The sequence below is a fragment of the Periophthalmus magnuspinnatus genome, chromosome 2 (genome assembly GCF_009829125.3).
Source record: "Periophthalmus magnuspinnatus isolate fPerMag1 chromosome 2, fPerMag1.2.pri, whole genome shotgun sequence".
Classification (NCBI taxonomy): Eukaryota; Metazoa; Chordata; class Actinopteri; order Gobiiformes; family Gobiidae; genus Periophthalmus; species Periophthalmus magnuspinnatus.
The window spans coordinates 2,493,873-2,516,435 of NC_047127.1; the positions used below are offsets into that span (position 1 = coordinate 2,493,873).

At 45.2% G+C, this 22,563-nt stretch overlaps 1 protein-coding gene across 3 annotated transcripts in view; it reads left to right on the forward strand.

Annotated features, from left to right (window-relative positions):
* The first annotated feature begins 355 nt into the window (after positions 1-355).
* The window catches only part of LOC117383268 (fidgetin-like), a 118,287-nt gene continuing 96,079 nt past the window's right edge, over positions 356-22,563 (forward strand). Inside the window, exons 1-2 of one of the 3 annotated variants that reach the window (XM_055227367.1) lie at positions 356-521; positions 1,422-1,452. In XM_055227367.1, coding sequence (XP_055083342.1) covers positions 1,428-1,452 — 25 coding nt within the window. In that variant the 5' untranslated portion in view covers positions 356-521; positions 1,422-1,427. Of the gene's footprint in view, positions 522-1,365; positions 1,453-22,563 lie in introns of those variants that run through there. The other 2 variants (XR_008648977.1, XR_008648978.1) reach the window with 2 other exon arrangements.

Here is a 22,563-nt window from a genome sequence, read left to right on the forward strand (position 1 = left end):
TGACAAAGCCCCCGCTGCTCTGGATTCATAACGTTTCAAAATTCTGATGCTAAAAAACTCACTTATCGCTGCCATCTTTGAAAAACCCACAGTGTAAATGTCGATTCGTTCCATAAACACACTTATTTGTAGTTTATTTCCCTCCTCAGTCCAGCTCTGTCCCTGCGCCGCACTCACCACACGCCTGTAATAACCTTATAGCCAATAATTGGAATTGAGGGATCTTTTTTTTTTCTTTCCTTTTTTTTCTTTCTTTTTCCTCCTCCTTCTCCTCTGCTCCTCTCTGCACGCATGCGCACTGGGGCTCGCACTGGTCAGTCTGAAGCAGCTGTTCAGGGCTGGTGAAATTCCAACATGGCAGTGTCCGTGGTCAGTGTTTCCTGCGTAAACTCGGGATGGTTCGAGCTCGCGCGCACCCGGGTTTAACCTCAGCGCCTCCTCCATCAGCAGCGGCCCACCCGGGGACCCATGGGACCCTAACCCCCCTCACGTGAGAGCTCGACCTGTCGCTAAAAACACAGGTAAGACGCTGCGTGTGCGGTGAGACAAGAGTGGACACGGGCAGACAGGGGGGCTCGAGACGTGACACGAGCTCGCGCTGTACCGGATTTCCTCGCGTGCGCTTCCCCCCCCCCCTTTTTCCTCAAGTTTCCCCCCGGTTCCATCGCCTCCTCGCGCGTCTCCACAGTGTTGAATTTTGTGGAAGTGCACCTGCGCCACGGGGAAATAACACGCAAAGGCACGAAGGCTGCAACACAGGGACCCGCGTCTCCTTCTCTCTTCTCTCCCTTCTCCCTTCTTCCCCCTTTCCGTGCGCTCTGCAGCTCTCCAAACGCAACGAAACGCACAAGTTGCACAAATAGCGGATGTTTTTTGGGTTTTTTGGTTTTTTTTTCCAAAGAGAAACGCTGCGCTGCGCCGAAACCGTCACAACAAGTTGGTGTTTGCGCGCGGACCCTGTTCTGTTTGTGCCACATGTGTTTTTGAGCAGAGACTTTTTTTTTTTTTTTTAGGGCGGTATCTCTGGATTTAACTTGATTTTTACCCCCCCAAAACATGCACCAGTTGAACCCCCCCGTCCTCCTCTGCTTCCTCTGCTTCTCCTTCTTCTTCTCCTCCCTCCTCCTCCTCTTCCTCGCCCCCCTCCTCCTCTTCCTCAGCAGCAGCAGCAGCAGCGCACAGCCTCATCCCGGGTCCACTTTCTAATGAGATGCATGTAGGTTAGATGCGTCCTATTGAGTTGCAAGGGCCCACCTTTCACACGGCTCAAATGCAAACCCTCAAACGCGCCTCGTCCTCGCTCCAAACCCGCGCAGCTTTTATTTTAGCCGGATTGTTTTAGATTTTTTAATTTTTTTGCACTTTTTTCCCTCTTAAATTAACGCAAATGCTCTCATCTCCTGTCCCTCTGCTTGTTCCAGCACGACATGATCAGCAGCAGCAGTGTCTATGGTGAGTGTTTGTCATGTTTTTATTTAAATATCTGTGTACAATGTGTGAAATGCAAAAAGAAACACAGCTTTTTTGGGGGGGAAATAGGTAGAAGTTGGGAAAATATGTGTGCATTTGTGGGTAAAAAAACAAAACAAAAAACAGGTCTGCAGGTGCAACTTTTGGAGAAATAAAATAGGAAAAAAGCTGGGATTTCAAAATAAAAATTCCAAAAAACACAATTGATCAAAATCTACATAGACATAAGGTTAAAAAAAAATTATAATATTAGTTTTTATTTATTTTTTGTGTTTTAAGAGGCTGCAGAGGCGCAAAGGCCTGTGTGAATATTTCAGGATTTTAACATCATTTATCAGAAAAAACCCCGCAGATAAATGAATGTTTTTGCAACTTTTAACATTTTACATTAAGAACTTTTCAAAATATAATTAGCGCGGTGTTTTATTGTAATAACGACCATCATCACGTCACGTTTCAGTTCAGTTTCACTTCAGTTTCAGTTCAGTTTCACCGTTTCCAAAGCCGTGCATCGTTGTTTTTATGAACAGGGTCGAGCGGATTTGACGTCGACGCGCGTTGTGGGGTTTGTGTAGCAGTTATGAGCGAGGACTTGACCTTTGACCTTTGACCTCCCGCTCTCTGTATCTCTGTGTGTGTGTGTTGCGTGTGTTTGCGTGTGTGTGTGCGTTCACACTTTAAGCTCACACCTGTGCGTTTATGACTTTTTAATAATCACAATCCTGCTTTTGTTTTGTTTGTCGTTGATTGTGCGTGACGGTAATGGGACTCGGGGAGGACGTGTGCGGGTTGCCGTGTGCGGTTTGGCGTGTGCGTTTTTGGCCGTGTGCGTGGAGCAGACTCAGAACAGCCCCCCCCCCCTCGTTCCTGGTCTGGATGTGGTGTGTAATGTAAATATTGTATCTCCTCTTGGTTTGTTTATTTCTCTAAGTCTATTTGTTTGCTACAGTGGCGGTCTTAAGATCCGGCGTTCCGCGTGTGCTGTCTGCGTGCGTGTTCGGTGACAGAAGCAATAATCCCCCTCATTATACACATAACGTATTGTCTCACATCTCCGCCAGCCCCCGGTGCAGCTAATAGGGACAGAGAGAGACGAGATAATAGGCAAAGAACAAATAGGACTTTACAAACAGGGACCCTTTTACTTTACTCTGCCTCTCTCCGGCTGCATTTATCTAAATATGGACTTTCCCCGAGACGCACAAATGAAAAGAGCGAGCCGGTGTGCTGCTCGGGTGGCTGAGCGACTCCCCATGGGACCTGATAAATAAATTATAGTGACACTTTCTATCAGTCTGTAATGTTTACTATTAAAAGCTGTTTTACCGTCCTGAAGCGGGACGGCCTCGTGGGACCGGTGCCAAGACACAGATATCAGATATAAAGTGTGGAGATGTGGTTTTGTACAGACACGCAGAGAGAAAGAGAGAAAGAGGAAGAGGAAGAGAAAGAGGCGGCGGCGGTTTGAGCCACGGCCGTATCAGTGGACTTTTCCTGTCTGCGCGGCGTTCTGACAAAAGAGCCGCTTCAAACGAGATCCAGCAGGGTTGTCATCTTTTAGCAAATATGTTAAGTGTTATCTTTTATGCTGTGGGCTCGTGCGGCGGCGGCGAGCCCCACGGGAGCCGGGCGCATGCAAATAGAACAAGTCCCTCTCGGACCTGTCTGTCGCGTTCGCTCTCTCGTTCCTCCTCTCATCTTTCTCTCCTCTTTTTCCACATCTGCTCGACAGTGCGTCAGGCTGTCATGTCTTCCTGCTCTCTCATCTATTTCACTCTTTGTCCACTTATTCCCCCCCCCCTTCCCCTTCCCCTTCCTCTTCTTCGTCTTCTTCTTCTCCGCTGCCTCGCCTTACCCCCCTTCTCCATCCCAGAAGACAGTGCCGGGGCTGTGTGTGTCAGCTAACTGTAGCGGAGCTGTGTAGTCTTTGTGTGTTTGTGCCGTTCTCTGACAGCCCCTCCTCGCAGATCTAAGTTCCTGTGTAAGACGGCGGGCAGCTGTCGTCCAGAGCCGCGGCCCCCCGACATGTTTCACGTAGATGAGTGCTCGCCAATTCCTTAAAATCCTTGACACACTGATCCACTCAAGATCCTCTCCACTTTTGTTCACTGAAGCCAGGATTTTCGACTCAAATGGGGGTTTTGGGATTGTTTGGTGTGTTTTTTTTGTTTTTTTTTCCAGCGTTGCTTTGACTGACAGTTGCCGGTTGATCCCTTGTCTCTTTCCTTCCACTGCTCGTGTGCGTATGTGTGTGTACAGTGGTCTCACACACACACACACACTCACACACACATTTATATTCATCAGGCCGGTGTTTCCCCAGCGCTGACTGGTTTTTAGCCAGTCCCAGTCTCCAGGACGGACTCAGAGCTGCAGGAAAACACAGCTCTGATCCAGGCCTTTTGTAAAACTCTGTGTGTAAAACTTATTCTTACATTTATGGCATTGATCTGAAGCGTTCATAAAGAATAATACGGCTAATCGTGAGAATCGCTAGCAAAATACTGCCTCCAGAATGTGCAGAATAAGCGTCTTTCACCCTGACGTTCTCCTCTAAATCTGTGTTTACAAGTGCAGTATTATAACAGCTGTTTAAATATGAACTTATATTATCAGTTTCATTTATTTCTAAAGCGATTAAACATTTAAAACACCCGCGTCTGCTCAAAGTTCTGCACAAATACGTAATATGGCTAATCGTGAGCGTCGCTAACAAACATACAGCTCCGTTATATGTCCAGAATGTGCAGAACAAGCATATTTCACCCTCTAGATCTGCATTTACGCTTAAGACAAAGTACAGTATTAGAACAGATATAGAACGTATATTATTAGTTAAGTCAAATTTATCTCATATAAACTGTTAAAACGATGGCGTTTGCTCAAAGTGTTGCGCAAAAACGATGTAAAGTGAATAAAAAAGACAAAACGCAACATTTTCTTCATTAATTACAGCCAAAATAAGGATTGGGCTCATGTAAGACCGTCCTGACTAACACAAAACAAAACAAAATCCATTTACGTAAATCTTAAATGTCTTTAAACACAGATGTCTTGTCTTGTTTTGCCTTCAAATTTGCAAAGATGTAAAAAAATATGAGTGTAACTGCGTATTTTCTGATAAACCGACATTTTAAGACGGTCAAACGTTTTAATTTACGTTGTCGCGGCCGCGTAAAATGACGTCGCGGGCCAGATTTGGTCCCTGGGCCTCGGGTTTGACACGTGTTTTAAAGTCTGTGTAATCCCTCAGTCGTCCAGGTTTGATCCAGAGCAAAAGACAAAGTTTAAATCCGTCAACTGGACAAAATCGTGAAGTTGACAGATTTAAACTTCGTCTTTGTTGTTCGTGTTTTAAATGTTTTTTTGAATTGAGTTTTTTTTAAGAGCTCATTCCAAAGTTATTCCTCAAACAGACACATCTTTGCCTCATTTTAGTTCTTATTTTACACATTTTTAAAGTTATATCGACTTAGTGAAACCTTATCAAACTAAACAAAACGTAAAAAACACCACAAAACAAAACAGAACAGTTCAAATCTGGAGCGAACGATCGACTTTCCCAACAAAAATGTCAAAATATTTCACGATTAGCTTGTTCTAAAACCCACAGGAAACATTTTTAAACTGTCCAAACTCGTGATATAACCGTTAATCGCAGTTATTTTGCGTTTTATTTGAATTTTTCCGAGACTAAATGTCCAAATGTCGCCGTGGCCCCGTCCCGTCGCAGACACGTTTAAGGTTTAAATCTCTTCTGAGTCTCATTCCTCATGTTCTAATGTTCTAATAAATCCCTCCACTCCTCCACATCACACGGCTCGTTTGGCTCCCACTCCCCGACATTTCGTTAAATTCATTTCCATGTAAATTTGCGAATTAAAAGCATTATCTCACATTCTTTGAACCTGGAATCACTTGACTGTTTGAAGTCCCTCCGTTTATGTAACGCGTCACTTTCACAGGTTTAATCAAATCAAAGCTCCTTTTTTTTTTCTCTCTTTTCTTTTTTAAAGTCCTTTTGCCCCTTCGCGGAATTTTAAACAGACCTGCGCTCACCTCCTTTTTGCTCCTCGACAGCGGCCGCCTGAGCCACGCCGCCAGATTCCCCGCTCGATATTTAAAACTACGCTAAGGGCTTATTACGTGGAAGACAAAAAAACAAAAAAAAAAACCCACGTGGAACTTTCCTCGCCATTAGCCTCAATACTCGAATTACGTTTTACATCGTGGCTCCAAATGAGAAGCCGCCGTTTCTAATCAGGTTATTGCCGTGAAAGTCTTAAGCTAAAGTGTCCATTGATTTGCGGAGACGTTTTTTTTTCCCCCGCGACGTTGCCTTTTTATTTATTTATTTATTTTTTTCACAGCGGGCCTCAGACGTGGACGGCTCTGACTGTAATCTCTGCTCCTCCCGCACCGGCTCTGGCTGGATGATCTGATTTTGTTAACAGCAGCGAGCCTTGGCGAGATAGTGGCCGTCTGCTGCCCCCGTCCCTCCTCCTCCTCCTCCTCCCTCCCTCCCTCCATCCCTCCTCCTCTTCCTCGTCCTCCTGCGATATTCCCCCTTTTCCCTCCGTCTGCCGCTAAAACGTCTTGATTAGCGAAAATAGACATATCTTCGCTCCGAGTTGATTTTGGCAAACCTCTGGGTGACTTTAGGTGTGTGCGTTAATGAACAATGGTTGGAGGTCGGTGCGTGTGTGTCGTGTGCGTGTGTGTCGTGTGTGTCGTGTGTGTGTGTGTCGTGTGTGTGTGTGTGTGTGAGGTTGGCACGATGCCCGAGCCGGACACAAAGGCTGGTGAGTGACTGGGCGTGTGGCACAGCGGCGCGGAGCTGCCTGTGGCCTGTGGGAGACTGGCACAAACCGTCACATCCAGCGTGAACGGCGGCGTTTTACGGAAACAATGGCGGCGGCGTGGGGAGCGTTCGTAGTTGCGCACGAGTGATGTGAGGTTTAGGGAACGAGTCGGGTCTATGGAACGGCTCCTGGAGGTGAACGGTTGGATTCGGATCTTAGTTTTGACCAGAACTGACTTGTTTTGTTTGTAATTTTCATGCATTTTTACACTGATTTACCCTGAATCAAATGAGAAAACACATTTAGAATCATCATAACAGTAAAAAAACGATTATTATTACTATTATTATTGCTTTATTTCTCATTTTGAACCATTTTAAACACATCTGAGTCTTGGTTTTATCTTTTTGCGATTAGTTTGTTGTTAAAATGACTTGTATATAAATGAACGGCTCTTTCAAACGGCTCCTCGAGGTGAACGGTTGGATTCGGATCTCAGTTTTTTACAAGAAATTGATCATTTTGTTTGTAATTTTCATGCATTTTTACACTGATTTACCCTGAACTGTGTAAGAAAACACATTTAGGATCATAATAACAGTGAAAAATGATTATTATTACTATTATTATTGCTTCATTTCTCATTTTGATCCATTTTAAACACATTTAAGCTTCAGTCGTGTCTTTTTGTGATTAGTTTGTTGTTAAAATGACTGTTTTCCGTCATATAAATGAACATATATATAAATGAACGGCTCTTTTGAACGAGCCGGCTCTTTCAAACGGCTCCTCGAGGTGAACGGTTGGATTCGGATCTCAGTTTTTACAAGAACTGACTCTTTTTCTTTGTAATTTGTGTGTATTTTTACGCTGATTTACCCTGAACCAAGTAAGAAAACACATTTAGAATCATAATAAGAGTCAGTTTAAACATTATTATGATTATTATTGCATCATTTCTCAGTTTTAAACACATCTGCGTCTTAGTTTGTTGTTAAAATGAGTTGTCACAGTGTCTTCTGTCATATAAATGAACATACGTATAAATGAACGGCTCTTTTGAACGAGCCGGCTCTTTCAAACGCCTGGATTTGGATCTGTTTTTACAAGAACCGACTCTTTTTGTTTGTAATTTTCCTGCATTTTTACACCAATTTACCCTGAACTGAGTGAGAAAACACATTTAGGATCATAATAACAGTTAAAAAACGATTATTACTGCTTCATTTCTCAGTTTGAACCATTTTAAACACATCTGCGTCTTGGTTTGTTGTTAAAATGAGTTGTCACAGTGTCTTCCGTCATATAAATGAACGGCTCTTTTGGAGGAGTCGGCTCTTTTGAACGGCTCCTTGATGTGACCAGTTGGATTCAGGTCTGTTTTTACAAGAAACTAATCTTTTTCTTTGTAATTTTCATGCATTTTTTCACCAATTTCGCCTGAACCAACTGAAAAAACATCATAATAACAGTTAAAACATTATTATTACAGCGTTATTTCTCAGTTTGAACCGTTTGCGTCTTAGTTTGTCGCTAAAATATCTTCTCACGCCGTCTTCCGTCACATAAATAAACACGTACATACACGAACGTCTCTGTGAAACACTCTCAAAGTCCCGTCAGTATCGTCGCGGTGTCAGGAGCGTTGCCTCAAACCCACACTCGTATTAACCCGTGCGCGCGTGGTCGTGCGGCGGGCCCGGCTCTGGGGCTGTGTGTTTATGTACAGTAGCGGCGCCTTACGTTAGGATGGAGCTTGTACCGCTCACTTGGCAGGATGGACACATGTGGTAGCTAGCTAATGATAGCACGCAGCGGATAATGAGATCCTACTCTCCGTCTGTCTCTTCTACCTGGCATCATGCATTAACCATAGAGGAGCAGGAAGAGGCACGCATGGTATTGACTTTTGAGTGGGTGTGTGCGTGTCCGTGGTTGGTTTTGTTTCGCTCGCAGAGGTCAGTATGGCTGCAAGCGCCGCACATTTATAACAAGTGTTGTTCGGCGTGTTGCTTTTTTCCCCCTTATCGTGGCAGCTCATTTTTTTTTTATTTTTTTTTACAAGTGGAAATTCTCCTCATGTGCACCTTTTGCGCTCGGCTAAATGCTCGGAAATTGATTTTGGAAGTGTTTGGATGTATACACTTAACAAGCCAAATGGGTTCAGTTAGCGGGTTAGCGTGCGCTTTCCATGTTACGAGATTATTTTATTAAAGTGTTCGTCAGCCTCATAATCCACAGCGTTTGGAGGAGGAGGAGGAGGAGGAGGAGGCGTTGGCACCGCTCCATCGTCTTGCCCGCTAACATATATTTATCCTCTTCACTACACAATCCTCTGGACGGCTCAGATCCCCCGGGGGGTCCCAATGACATGCGTACTAATGTGTGCTTTGGAAACCCACTGCTATTGTATCCTCTAAATCCCACAAAGAACTGTATGATTTGCCCATTGTGGCGAAATCGTTTTGCTTGTGCCAAGTACTTGCATCTCACCGAGGCTTAATGCTTTGAGGGTTTCAGGGACAGCTTCGAGATCCTCTTTTGTTGATTTCGGGGGGGAAAGTGCCAAGACTGCTGCGTTGGATATTGTTTTGAGTATGAAAGAGGGAGGGGACGAGGGCCACTGCCAAGCGACTCCATTGAGCCGCGTGAATGGCCCATTCATATTTAGGAGAATCACCCAGATGCCATATTGTTGGCTCAACAACGCTAAATATTCTGCAACAAGGATGGGATTGTAACAGGTTTGAGGATTGTGCGAGCGAAGAAAAAGACGTTGTGAAATTAGGGGGGAAAAGTCTCGGTTTTCGTCTGTTCCTCTTTTTTTTTAAATGGAAAAATGAGGAGTGAAGCCAAAGACTCGAGTCCAAGAGATGAGGCTTATGTTTTTGTTACAGCGAAACTATTCTGCAAACTGGACTTTTCTGGAGCTTTTAAAACATGTTCTGGTCGTTTCTTCTCGTCGAGCGTCTGAAGTTGTGTTTGGACTGATTCATGTTTGAGTTTAATCTTTATTTTCGACTATTTTCAAGACGCCATTTTGCCGATAAATCCCGGTTTTCACCTTCACCGTGACGTCCGCACTTCCTTCTCCAGTTTTATTTCCTTAATCGGTGATGCTTGTAGGATTTGGCAGCGTCGCTTCGTCATTTTGGTACAAATTTAAAAAATAAACACTTTTCGCTCGTCTGATGTGCAGCTGTCCATAGGGGGCGCCAAAAGTTACACTCCGCTTTGTCGTGATGACGTTTACGGCGACGTCAGCTCTCATTTTCTAACGTATAAATCAGACGTATTTCTTTTATTAAGTCGTTTTAGATGAATATTATGATTTAAAACGTGTAAATTATAACAAAATGACCCACAGAGATGAGAACCATAGAGACACAAGCTCAAGAGCGGGTTTAAAGTACTCGACTGTCGCCTTTTTTTGTAGTTTTTTTTTTACTTTAACTGTCATTTTCAGCGCATTTTGTCAGAATTTTGGCTTTTATTGACGTTCCCATCACATAGAAACAAGCGACGTGATAAAATAATCTTCATTTTTTACTATTTTTACAACATCACGGTACGTTTTTAACTCTAAACATGAAAACGTAAGCACTTTTAAGAGTTTTTTAGTCTCGTTTGGAGGCGAAACGGGCCCCCAAAACACAAACGCAGGCCCAGAAAAATATCGTGTTGTTTCAGGAGCCGAACCTTTTTATCCCGGTGAAGTACAAGGTCTGAGACGGGACTTGGCAAAATGTCACCTAGCGGCTTTATGTCATACTCACACGGTATAAATCAGCCCTGGATCTGCGCCTGAGAGCCTGATCAAATTTATTGTTTGGCTGCGCGGGACAGTAATGGGTGTTTAATTACTCAATAAAAGGCCTTTTATAGATTCCCGGGCCTCCTGTGTGTTGAGCAAATGGTATTGATCTGTCTCCGGGCTGCAACATGATAGCCTGCGAAGGAGAATTAGAGCCGTTAGCCTGCTAGCGCTCTCCCCATTCATTAGCCGCATTAGCCAGGGGGTGGTTAAGACGTAGCATCGTTGTTAATACCTGAGTCTCGGAGGTTTTGGGGTTTTTTTTGCGCCGTAAAAACCCTCGCACAACCTCATCCGAGTCATAAAAACATCGACCGGACCGTTTCAGGAGACTCGCCGGTACGCATCGTGACGCCCTCCGTTTAATCCCGCCGCCGCTTCCCCACCTTTTTAATCCGTAATCTGACGGTTCCTCCGCCTCCTCGTCGTCTAAATCTCTATCTTGTCGGGGATGAGCTGACAATAACTGGCGTGCGCGGGTCCTGCGTATCAGCTGCCACTTCCCCTTTTATCCTCGCCTTTAAACGGCCAGCTCCTTGTATCTTTTGTGCTTTTATGTCTGCCAAATATTGTCGTCGTCGTCGTCGTCGTCGTCGCTCTCAACCCGGGGCCCCGCTTCTCTCGAAAACTACTGCAATATCTCCCTTGATGTGTCTATATCAATGAATGCAGCCCATTACAGATCGTGGAGTCAGTTGGAGGCTTTGTGGAGCAAAAAGAGCCCACGAGGGACCATAAAGGAGATATTGTCCAGTGTGGGCCTTACAGTTTCTTTGTAGATAAATGGATTTTCATGCTTATCAAGTAGGACACTGACATGACTGAAAGCTGTGGAGAATGTGGAATTACGCTCGCACCGGGGCCGCACTCCCAGACAACTGTAAATCCGAGTCTGTGTGGTCCCGTATTGTCCGGCCTTAAGGTTTTTTTTTATGGCAATATGGGATTTTAATGTGACAGCGAGGCCCGTCACGGTAACGCGTTTGGAGAACCGCGATAAATGATGATACTGAAGGGGATTTATGCCGCTGACGTAATAAACCCGGTGCAATTTAAACGTAAAAATGATTCTAAAGGTACAGGATTGTTTGAAATCATGTGTGGGGATAAATGAAACGAGTTTAGTCCTGTTTTTAGTTCTGGTTTAGACCTGGGACTAAATCAAGATTAAACCAGGACTAAACCAGGTCTAAACAAGGACTGGATCAGGACTAAACGAGGACTAAACCAGAACTAAACCAGGATTATACCAGGTCTAAACGAGAAGTAAACCAGGACTGAACGTGGACTAAATGAGGACGATTAAACCCAGACTAAACTAGAACTAAACCAAGACTAAACCTGGAAGAAACCAAGACTAAACGAGGACTAAAAGAGGACTAAATCAGAACTACACCAGGATTAAACCAGGACTAAACCAGGTCTAAACAAGGACTGGATCAGGACTAAACGAGAAGTAAACCAGGACTAAACGAGAAATAAACAAGGACTAAACGAAGACTAAACGAGGACTAAACGCGGACTAAATGAGGACGATTAAACCCAGACTAAACTAGAACTAATCCAAGACTAAACCTGGAAGAAACCAAGACTAAACGAGGACTAAAAGAGGACTAAATCAGAACTACACCAGGATTAAACCAGGACTAAATGAGAAGTAAACCAGGACTAAACCAGGACTAAACGCGGACTAAATGAGGACGATTAAACCCAGACTAAACTAGAACTAAACCAGGACTATAAACGGGGACCAAAACGAGGACTAAATGAGGACTAAACAAGGACCAAATGAGGACAAAATGAGGACTAAATGAGGACTAAATGAGGACTAAACGAGGACTAAAACAGGACCAAACCAGGACTAAACCAAAAGTCAGACAAGTTATTAATTCAAACTTTTACATCTTAAATCTGATCCTGTAGCGTAAAAAAAAAAACCCAAAACTTCTCCACTGGGTCAAAGAAAAAGTCCACATGATAAATACTATAAAAAGGTTCCAGTTTTCATACGTTACGATCAGCTGACACAGTGATTATTGTGACAGGTCTGCAGCCTTTTTGATATATGCTCAGATGCCCTTCCAGTCCCAGCGTCTCATGGATCATATTTTTCTGACACGACGGCTCCAGATCGTCTCCATTAAGAAGAGTTTTTAGAGCAGATTCTGTGGGACTTAAACAAATGTCATGAACATAATGTCTCAGAGAAAAGACTTTAAAAGACCAGGACTAAACCAGGACTAAACCAGGACTAAAGCAGGACTAAACCAGGACTAAACCAGGACTAAACCAGGACTAAACCAGGACTAAACCAGGACTAAAGCAGGACTAAAGCAGGACTAAACCAGGACTAAACCAGGACTAAACCAGGACTAAACCAGGACTAAAGCAGGACTAAAGCAGGACTGAACCAGGACTAAACCAGGACTAAACCAGGACTAAACCAGGACTAAACCAGGACTAAAGCAGGACTAAAGCAGGGCTAAAGCAGGGCTAAAGCAGGGCTAAACGGGGACTAAACCGGGACTAAACCGGGACTAAAGCGGGACTAAAGCGGGACTAAAGCGGGACTAAAGCGGGACTAAAGCGGGACTAAAGCGGGACTAGACCGGGACTAAACCAGGACTAAAGCAGGACTAAAGCAGGACTAAACAAGGACTAAACCAGGACTAAAGCAGGACTAAAGCAGGACTAAAGCAGGACTAAAGCAGGACTAAACCAGGACTAAAGCAGGACTAAAGCAGGACTAAACCAGGACTAAAGCAGGACTAAACCAGGACTAAAGCAGGACTAAAGCAGGACTAAACCAGGACTAAAGCAGGACTAAAGCAGGACTAAACCAGGACTAAACCAGGACTAAAGCAGGGCTAAACCAGGGCTAAACCAGGACTAAACCCGGACTAAACCAGGACTAAACAAGGACTAAACCAGGACTAAAGCAGGACTAAACAAGAACTAAACCAGGACTAAACGAGGACGAAACAAGGACTAAACAGAGGACTAAATGGAGGACTAAACCAGATCTAACCCAGGGATAAACCTGGACTAAACCAGGACTAAACCAGGACTAAACCAGGACTAAACCAGGACTAAACCAGGACCAAAACCAGAACTAAACCAGGACTAAACCAGGACTAAACCAGGACTAAACCAGGACTAAACCAGGACTAAACCAGAACTAAACCAGGTGAATCAGTGTTTGTGTTTTGTTCAGTCAAAACCTGGAACATTCTTCCTGAAGATGTGACTCAGGCCTCGACTTGGACCATGTTTAAACCCAGACTCAAACTGTTCTGTTTATCTGCATGTGACTGAAAGGGGTTTATTCTGCCTCTTTTAACGTCTTTCTTATTCTGTAAAACACTCTGAACGACTTTGCGTACCAACTGTGCTGTACAAATAAACTCACCTTGGACATATTCTACCAATAGAACGATCTTAACGAGCTTTTTTGACCTGAGGGGAGTTAATCAATTGGCAAAGTATTGTTAAGTTTTCACCTGACAGCATCAGTTCACCCACTCAGTACTACTCTCAGTACTCCAACACACACACACACACACAAACGCACACACACCAGAGCCTGTGGGGCACCGTCGAGAGCCGATGTCTACTCAATGCCGAGCCAGTGATCTAGGTAATCTGCCTGTGTGCTGGGACAGGTCTATTGGTCCACAAATCAATTGGCTTCATGTCCATGCCATTAGGCTAACATGGCGCTGGCGAGGCGCTGAGAGCCGTAAACAGGCTGTTTAATTCCCCTGGACGCCGGCCAGGTGGACACTCCTCCTCCTCCTCCTCTTCCTCCCTTCCCCCGCTTCCCCCTGATCCCTCGCTCCGACTCTTTCCCCTCGCCTTATCCGTCCTCCATCCTCTTCTCCTCTTCAGTCAATGCGCGCTGCAGTCTCCATGGACCAGTGCTTACAGGAATATCGCTTGGAGGGACTTGGTGTGTACAGGAGCAGAGAGTTTTGGCCAATGAACCCTTGTTGTGTGCTGTGTCCTGCAGTTGTGTGTCTGTAACGAGTAAGTGATCCCTGGGGAAGAAGTCCACTCAGCCAGCGCTCCATCTCCTCAGTTTGTGTCTCATTCCTGGCTTTATATAGTCGTCCTCCTCCCTCCCCGCTGACTGAGGCTGCGACTGTAATGTGAGCAAACAAACACGAGGGGAAAAAAAAAACATGCAGATTTTCAAGCTAGTTCACCACTTCCTGTTTTGCGGCGCTACACCAGATACAACAACGCTCGTGTCCTCCCCTGGTGTTTACGTTCCCTATACGGTTTCGGCGGCGGCGGCGGCTAATGACTGTGTGTGTTTCCCGTCAGCGATTCAATTTATCCGCTCTGTCCTATATCGCTCCTGTCTTTTGTGCTGCTACAGTATGCTAATTTGGCTAGCGCGTCTTGAAAGAGGAGTGTTGTTGCGGAGTATCACTGTTGTGCCGCTCATTTCCTGAACGCTTTTGCCGATTGGCTGATAAGATAAGGACGGAGTGCGCGTCAGGAGAGCGAGAGCGGCGCTAACAACTTGATGAACGGCCTCGGCGGGTTTAGCGCTTTGGAAGGGCTGTCGGGAGACGCACCCGGTTTAAGTCGTAGAGCGTGTGTTTATATAAAGGAAATAGAAAAGTGAGCATGGGCGAGCTTCCAACGCCGTCGACTCTGGCTCCGATTCACTTTCTATTGAAAAACTGTGGCCCCTGCTGCTGTCGGACGTATTAACCCTCTACATGATCCTGGGGTTTTTATTTCACTATTGTGTCTGTAAATCAAGATATGAACAATAATAACAGACAAATCAGGCGCCTTCTTTCCCCGAGGTCGCTCCTGTTAGCGTTAGCAACAGGTTTGATTGACAGAGTTGCAGGAAGAGGCGTTACCTTCAACATCCTCGCTCCAGATTGGCTCTTTGGTTGCTATGAATTCCAAATTAACTGGTCTCTCGTTTATCGCGGGGGTCACGTTCTAAAAACAACCCGCGAAGTATCAGCTTTATTTTTTACATTATTCTCTCTGTTTTTGTCTGTAAAACCCCTCACCACACACTTTATACACTTTTCTCACACAGGCGTTAACATTTTCTCACATTTCTCTCTCGTTTAAACTCTCTCAAAGTTCAAACCTTCGTAGGCGTCTTTGTCGGTGCAGAACGTTTCATCGACATTGTGGGTTTTGTCGGGGAGAAAACAAATCGCAAACGTACAGCACTTCAGAGTCACACTGAGATCCAACGTTTATGTAAATTTGTCTGAACACATTCTGTACTGGACAGGAGACACGGCACAGAGGAGACTGATGGACAATGGTCTACAGTCCAACAGCCAATCAGGACGCACAACACAATGGTCTACAGTCCAACAGCCAATCAGGACGCACGACACTAAACACACTCCTATACCGTAAAAAAGCATGTAAATTTGCACTAAAAAAATCTGTGAAATAGCGAGATTCAGCTTCAAATTAGCCGCTATAACTGCTAGCCTCGACTGAACGCTGTCGGTGACGTCGCTCTCGCTCAGTCCACTTCTTCTTCTTCACTCTCTGCGGTTGAACTACATATATTTTACTTCACCGTGTCTAAAATTGGGACTTCTCTGACTTCACATGGAGCTGGACCGCGCGCCCTCCGCCAGACCAGGTTAGCGCACAGCTCCTGTTGCTAGGAGACGTCCAAACCCTCGGACACATCTGGTCAGCTTTTACAACAAGCTGTGGACAAGGGCTCGGTCATTCGCTGCATTTGCTGAATAAAAAACACTCTATAGACTCTGCCGGCGCGTAGCTTTAATTACTTAAAGCGCTGAATACCATATTTCATCCGTCTTCACAGTGGCCCACTTTTGAGGCTATTTCCACACAGCAGTCGTAAAAAAAAGTGGTTTATTTTTCTGAAAAATGCCTGTATCAACAAACACGGCTTTGGAAAATGAAAATCTCACATCCTGAATTTGAGCCTGTGCTGTTTGCTGGCCCTTCGTTCCTTGGCCCTGACTCATCTCCCTCGTGGGACCCCGGCGGTGGAATGACATTCCCTCTCCAGCAGGACGCCTCAGTCTTATCTTATGTCACAACTCCCAAATGCTTTTTTTTTTTTTTTTCTTCCCCTTTTCGCTTTGCCTTTTGCTGGTCCTTTCTCAAACAGCTCTTGGTGTTCTTTTGTGCACTCCAACACACTCCAGTATCTCTTTTGCCAAAGTCCACAAAGCATAGGCACACAGGCGAGCGCTGGGTAAATAACAACATACGGAGGGCTTCACGGAGAGGAAACGGCTCGACTGCTAATGCTAGCTGACCATTCGTCTTTACGCATCGCATTTTTCATATCACGACAACCTAGAACGAGCGCGCGCCGCCTCGGGCTCGGAGATGCGCCCCACGGTAATATATCTGTAATTACTTATTTAGCGAGAGTGAAAACAAGACGATGTAACCGCGGACGCTCGGAGGGATTTAAACTGCGAGAGTTTGTGAAATTGCATTAAGTTGCAAACACACAAAAGAAGCGGTTTCACACACATCCACGCGGCTCTGGAGGTCCTGTCCTCTCCTCACTCAGGATCACGCACAACTGCAGGGGAAACGCGCAACGACGGCGGATGAAATATCTAGCTGGGAGGGTGGTTCAAAGCTCCGGTGACTTTGAGGAAGAAGACTCTAGAAGTTGTTTCCTAGAAGATGGGATTTGCACTTAGATATTGTCTCTAATGAGCACAGTATACGGCGCGCGCGGGCTTATCAACAATGGCGAGCATGTAGGCGAATGTAATAAATATTCTTCCCTGTAGCCTGTGGTTTTCAAAACAATATCATCTTGGCAACGCGAGCTAGCGTGGCTCCCTGCTAACCAATTAGGAAGTCTTTACGCAGCTTTTGACTTTTGTTTAGCAGCGGTGAATGCGGGGAATTAGTGACAGATTATTGGCACAACATCAAGTTTGTGGCATTGTTAGCTAAACGGAGAGCGCTAATATACTTTTTATTGACCCTATTGTTAAACTAAGAAAAATTACAGTCAAACTTTTTTCTGTTAGTTAACACGGAGAGTTTTATATGTAGATTTTGACTTTTGTTTATACGGGAAACTTTTAAGGTCACGTGTTGACGCAAACGTGACTTTTGTGAGCGTTAAGTCGTGTTGTAATGTCGTTAGCGCCTCGAAAACACACCTGGAGTTGTGTTTTGTTTCATTCACATGCAAAAAAAAAAAAACTTTTCTCGAACTGAAAATGCTCCGTTCCACCTTGTGATGTCATGCGGTGATACAGGAAGTGTTTTTAAATTTCCAATATTACGCAAAATGGACTCTTGCGAGGTTTTACCAAGTTAGAATGTTGTTAGCGCCGCAAAAACAGACCTGGAGTTGTGTTTTAATGTTAAAAGACGGGAAAGAAACACTATAAAAAAACGCTCTGTTCCACCTTGTGATGTCATGCGGTGATACAGGAAGTGCGCCGCTGTGTATTTAAATTTCCACTGTTACGCAAAATGGACTCTTTTAACATGTTATAATGTTGTTATCGTCATGAAAACAGACCTGGAGTTGTGTTTCGTTTCATTTACACATGTTAAAAAACGGAAAAAGTTATTTTCTCAAACTGAAAACGCTCCATTCCACTTTGTGATGTCATCCCATGATACAGGAAGTGCGACGTTGTGTTTTTTAAATTTCCCATATTACGCAAAATGGACTCTTGTGAGGTTTATTGTTATCATCGTCTCAAAAACAGACCTGGAGTTGTGTTTTGTTTCATTCACACATGTTTGAGTCACACTTTATTATTAGAAAATGCTCCGTTGCACCTTGTGATGTCATGAAGTGGTAGTTTTCAAGTTAACTCCTCCTCCTTTTACCTTTAGTTCAGTAGAAGATTGCCAATTCCAGAGCTGAAATGATCCAAATGATTGTAGAAATGAAGGCGTGTGGAGTTTAAAAACACAGCGGGGCACTTCCTGTATCACCACTCGATGACATCACAAGGTGGAACAGAGCTTTTTTCAGTTTGAGAGAAGAACAAAGCTTAAAACATGCAGGTTTTGTGCGTGAAACAAACACAACTCCAGGTCCATTTTATGATGAGAAAACAACATTATATCACAGATGAGAAAACGTCGTAATATTCGACCCTTTAAAACCAATAAAATTCCTTGTAAAAACACAAAGCAGGAAGCGGAGTTGGTGTTTTTCCAGTCAGCGTTCCGGAACATTACTCAAGCTGCCAGTGTATGTAATCTGAAGTTAAACATGCTTTTTATTGGCCTCTAAGTAGCGCTGATACGATCTCCCAGCAGCGCTTGTCACATTGCGGCGTGAAATCAGGCGTCTCGGGATAAACGCGAGTGTGTGCTCTCAGTGAATGTGATTACAGCTATCGATCGTTTCACAATGACACGACGCTGCCGGTGTCACTTGAGGAGAGGCTGAGTAAAAAGAGGTGGAGGAAGCTGTGTGTTCTTATGTTAGCGCACCCATATGGTCGTCCTGAAGTGTGTGTGTGTGTGTGTGTGTGTGTGCGTGTGTGTGTGTGTGCGTGCGCTTTAAACCAGGATTCACTCTTGTAACGTGAGCCGAGCCGGAGCCTGTTAGCCGTAGCCTCACATCTGCTGTCAGCTCCTGGCTCTAACTCTGTTAAGGATGTTATTGATTGCTCATTATTAGCCCGTTCCCTGAAAGATGAGCGTCCCCTGTGATCGCATTAAATCTCTCCTCTGTCCCGTCCTCCTGAGATGCCTTCTGCTCGTCGTGCCCATCACATGTGTCCTCTGAGATGTGATATGAAGCAGCCCGACGTCGCTCCTCGTGTTTGATTTACTCCCAATAACTGTGTGTTTTTTCTCCCTTTGAACAGACGCCATTTTACTAATTGATGTCTTTAGTCTGTGTAATGGAAATCAGCTTACACGGATGAGCAGCGTTTGAAATGATTTGTTTTCTTTTCTTAGCGCGGAGACGTTTCAGATTGTCGTGTTAGCTTTGTGATCTGTGTTTATTGATTTGATTGCAAACAAGAGGAGCTGACAAGTGTCTTAATATGTACTTTATTTTCAAGTAGCTGCTCCTCGTCTGAGCAGAGCTGTGAGCTGGGACAGTCGTCAAATGTACTGGCTTAAATGTACTTGTCTCATGGTCTTTCTCGTGGCTCTGCTTGTCATTTTGGCTGACGATAAACAGTTGTTGGAGGTGTCAGGCGTGAGCCAGGCTCTGTAAAGTTTGGGATGTCTGAAATCCAGCCTCAGCGAGAGGCCATCTCATCGGCCCCGCCGGCCCCATGAATAATGCAGAGCTATCGACTGTGTCAGTTGAGCGCGAGGAGTCGCGGCGGCAGCCAGCTTGATATTCCACTGCTGGAGCTGAGTGGACGGGCTCACTTTGAGACAAACTGCTCCTCTCAGCCGACATCACCTGTATGTGCAGACACGGCACAGACACAGCGCAGACATCACCTGTCTGCACACAGAGGTGATGTCTGCAACATGTCTGCACATACATCACCTGTATAACACCTGTATGTGCAGACACAGTGTGGGCACGTCGCAGACCTCACCTGCATGTGCTGAGCACCTGTATGTGCAGACACAGCGCAGACGTCACCTGTGCAGACACAGCGCAGACGTCACCTGTGCAGACACAGCGCAGACGTCACCTGTGCAGACACAGCGCAGATGTCACCTGTGCAGACACAGCGCAGATGTCACCTGTGCAGACGTGCAGTTTTCAGGCCGCTCTGTTCGCTCGGGCACAGGCAGGACTGAAAAACGTCGTGTGCCACTTATGTGTATACATGAGTTTACAAATATTTGTACGTCAAATCTCGGCTTTTCCTGGTGTCCTCGAGTGTGTGCAGAGAGCTGTATGAGAATCTCCTGCCCCTCGACTCCAGTTCAGTCTCAATGCCACCGATCGATGGACGTATTGATCCAGTGTTTGACTGTTTAGACAAGCTCTGTGAATTGCAGCATAATGTGAGCCCAAGTGGATTTAAAGAGCGGCTCGTTCATGTGTGCAGAGTGGGCCAGGTATAGTGTGTGATGGGCCCCGTGATGGGCCCCGTGATGGGCCCCGTGATGGGCCCCGTGATGGGCCGTCCCGTGACTCAGCGTGGGCCGCAGCCTGAGTGCTTCGGCGTGACCTCGGCTCCCCTCTCACCTGTCCTGTCACTGCAGGCGACACCCTGACACTAAGATGGATGACTCCCAAGTTTATTACCAGCTCCAAAATGCATCTAACAAGTCGCGGCCGCTTTATTATTTACACCTTATCATTTTTCTGTATATATATAAATCTAAATTGTACCGTGACCTTTTGACCCCGCTCCTCTTCTTCAGGTCCTTGACAATGAAGCTGTAAATTTAAAGTGATATTCCTCCAAAGTGATGCAGACTGTTTGGACTCGTAGGGGTTGTGTTGTGTGTGTTTTGTGTTTGATGAAGGTGTGCGTTGGCAGATCTTCCTCTCGCAGAAAGGCTGAGGGATTGTGTGAGTCCTGGTCGGGGTCAGAGGTCATCGCAGCCCGGCCTGCTCTGTAATCCACACACACACACACTCGTCCTGCACGTGCTCACTCAGGGCTAATCTGCACCAGCCCCCGTTAATCTCAAACACTCTCCAAATGTTACACACACACCTCCAAAACCCACTTTACAAACAATTTAAAGGCCCATTTGACACCGTTTTCTGACCAGTTGTGTTGCGTTTTGTTTCATTCACACATGTTTAACGCACAAACCCTGCACATTTAGGCTGAGTTCTTCTCTCAAAGTTTTTCTCTTCTTCCTCAAACGTGTGTGAATGAAACAAAACACAACTCCAGGTCTGTTTTTGAGGACGTAACGACATTAAAACACGTCTTAACGCTCACAAGAGTCCATTTTTGTGTTAAAAGTCCTATTTTTGTGTAAAAGTGGACCTTTAACACACATCCAAAGCTCATTTCTTTCACCAGGAGCTTTGTGAGTTCCGACATGACATTATTTTTTACTGTGTCTCAATATTTTGCACGTTTAGGAGTTCGTTACTAAAGCTGCAGGACTATTTCAAGTAGCTACGTGTACACAACTTTGAAGATAGGACGCTGCAAACCTGGCAACGCACACATCTGTGTCTGTAATACCGACTTAAAATAAACAACACTTGAGCGGGAAAGGCTCCAATTCAAGTCTAGTACTGTAGAACTTTTAAGAGCTTTTGCATCAAGGGCCCAGTTCGAGTTTTGTACCTGATCGAGTCACGTTTTAGCTTCAGAGCAGATTTGCAAACTTAACTCAATGCATTTCACTTATTTATTGATGCGTTTCATAAAATATAAAAGAACATCAGCAGAATCGGAAAGTTAAACATGCAAAAAAAAGCGTAAAAGCGTGATCGTTACTTTAAAAACATTTCAAATTATTGTATTTTTAACACAAACTTGGCTCCAAACACAGATCCAGACTCGTATTTTGATCCAAACAAACCTAATTCACCAGGAATCTCTAAAGTTTTTGATAAAATAAGCCTCAGTCACAGTCAAAGTTTTGCATATACAGTCGTCTCCGGCGCGTAAATAAACACAAACGAGGCATTTGTGCGTCTGGATGTTTGGACGTATGGAATCTATTTGAATATGGAATGAGAGTCTGGAGTTGTGCGTTTTGTTTTTGTTGGAGAAAAGGTTTGGACGCTGAACTTTGATGATTGTGTTCAGACTGACAGGTTTGTGCCGCGGGAGTCGTGTGTGTGTCTGGATGTTTTAAAACCGCGGGCCGGTCGTGTGTGAGCGAGAGCGGCCCACACGGAGCGGCCCACACAGGCTCGGAGACGCACGGACGTCCACAGATGGTCACACTCCTCGGTCCTCCTCGCCAGAGACGCACACATATGTCACCGAGCGCACACACACACACGAGCGGGCGCACACACACATGGATACGGACGCACACAGAAGCAGGTAGATCCACATGCACAAGGGTATATCGACTGGCAACACACACACACACACACGGGTACATCAACAAACACACACAAGCAGACACATCTAGACACACACGCACACATTGACACATGCACACGAACATGCAGATCAACACACACACACATCGACAGACACACACACGTGGACACTGAGACGTACACACAAATCGACACACACAGATGCACACACGGGGACCTGGAGACACACACTCGTACATCGGCACACTAACACACACGCACACACACACAAGGGCATATCAGCAAACACACATCGACACTCACAGACACACACATAACAGCCCATACACACATCAAAACACACAAACACACACATCGGCCCAAACACACGCGTGCACACACACTCTAAGACATACACACGCATCAAGACACACACAGGCACACACACCCGCAGATATTGACACACAGAGACAGACACACACGGGGGCATCGAGACACACACTCGCACATGGACACACTTACACACACACACACACACCCACACACAAGGGCATATCAGCAAACACACATCG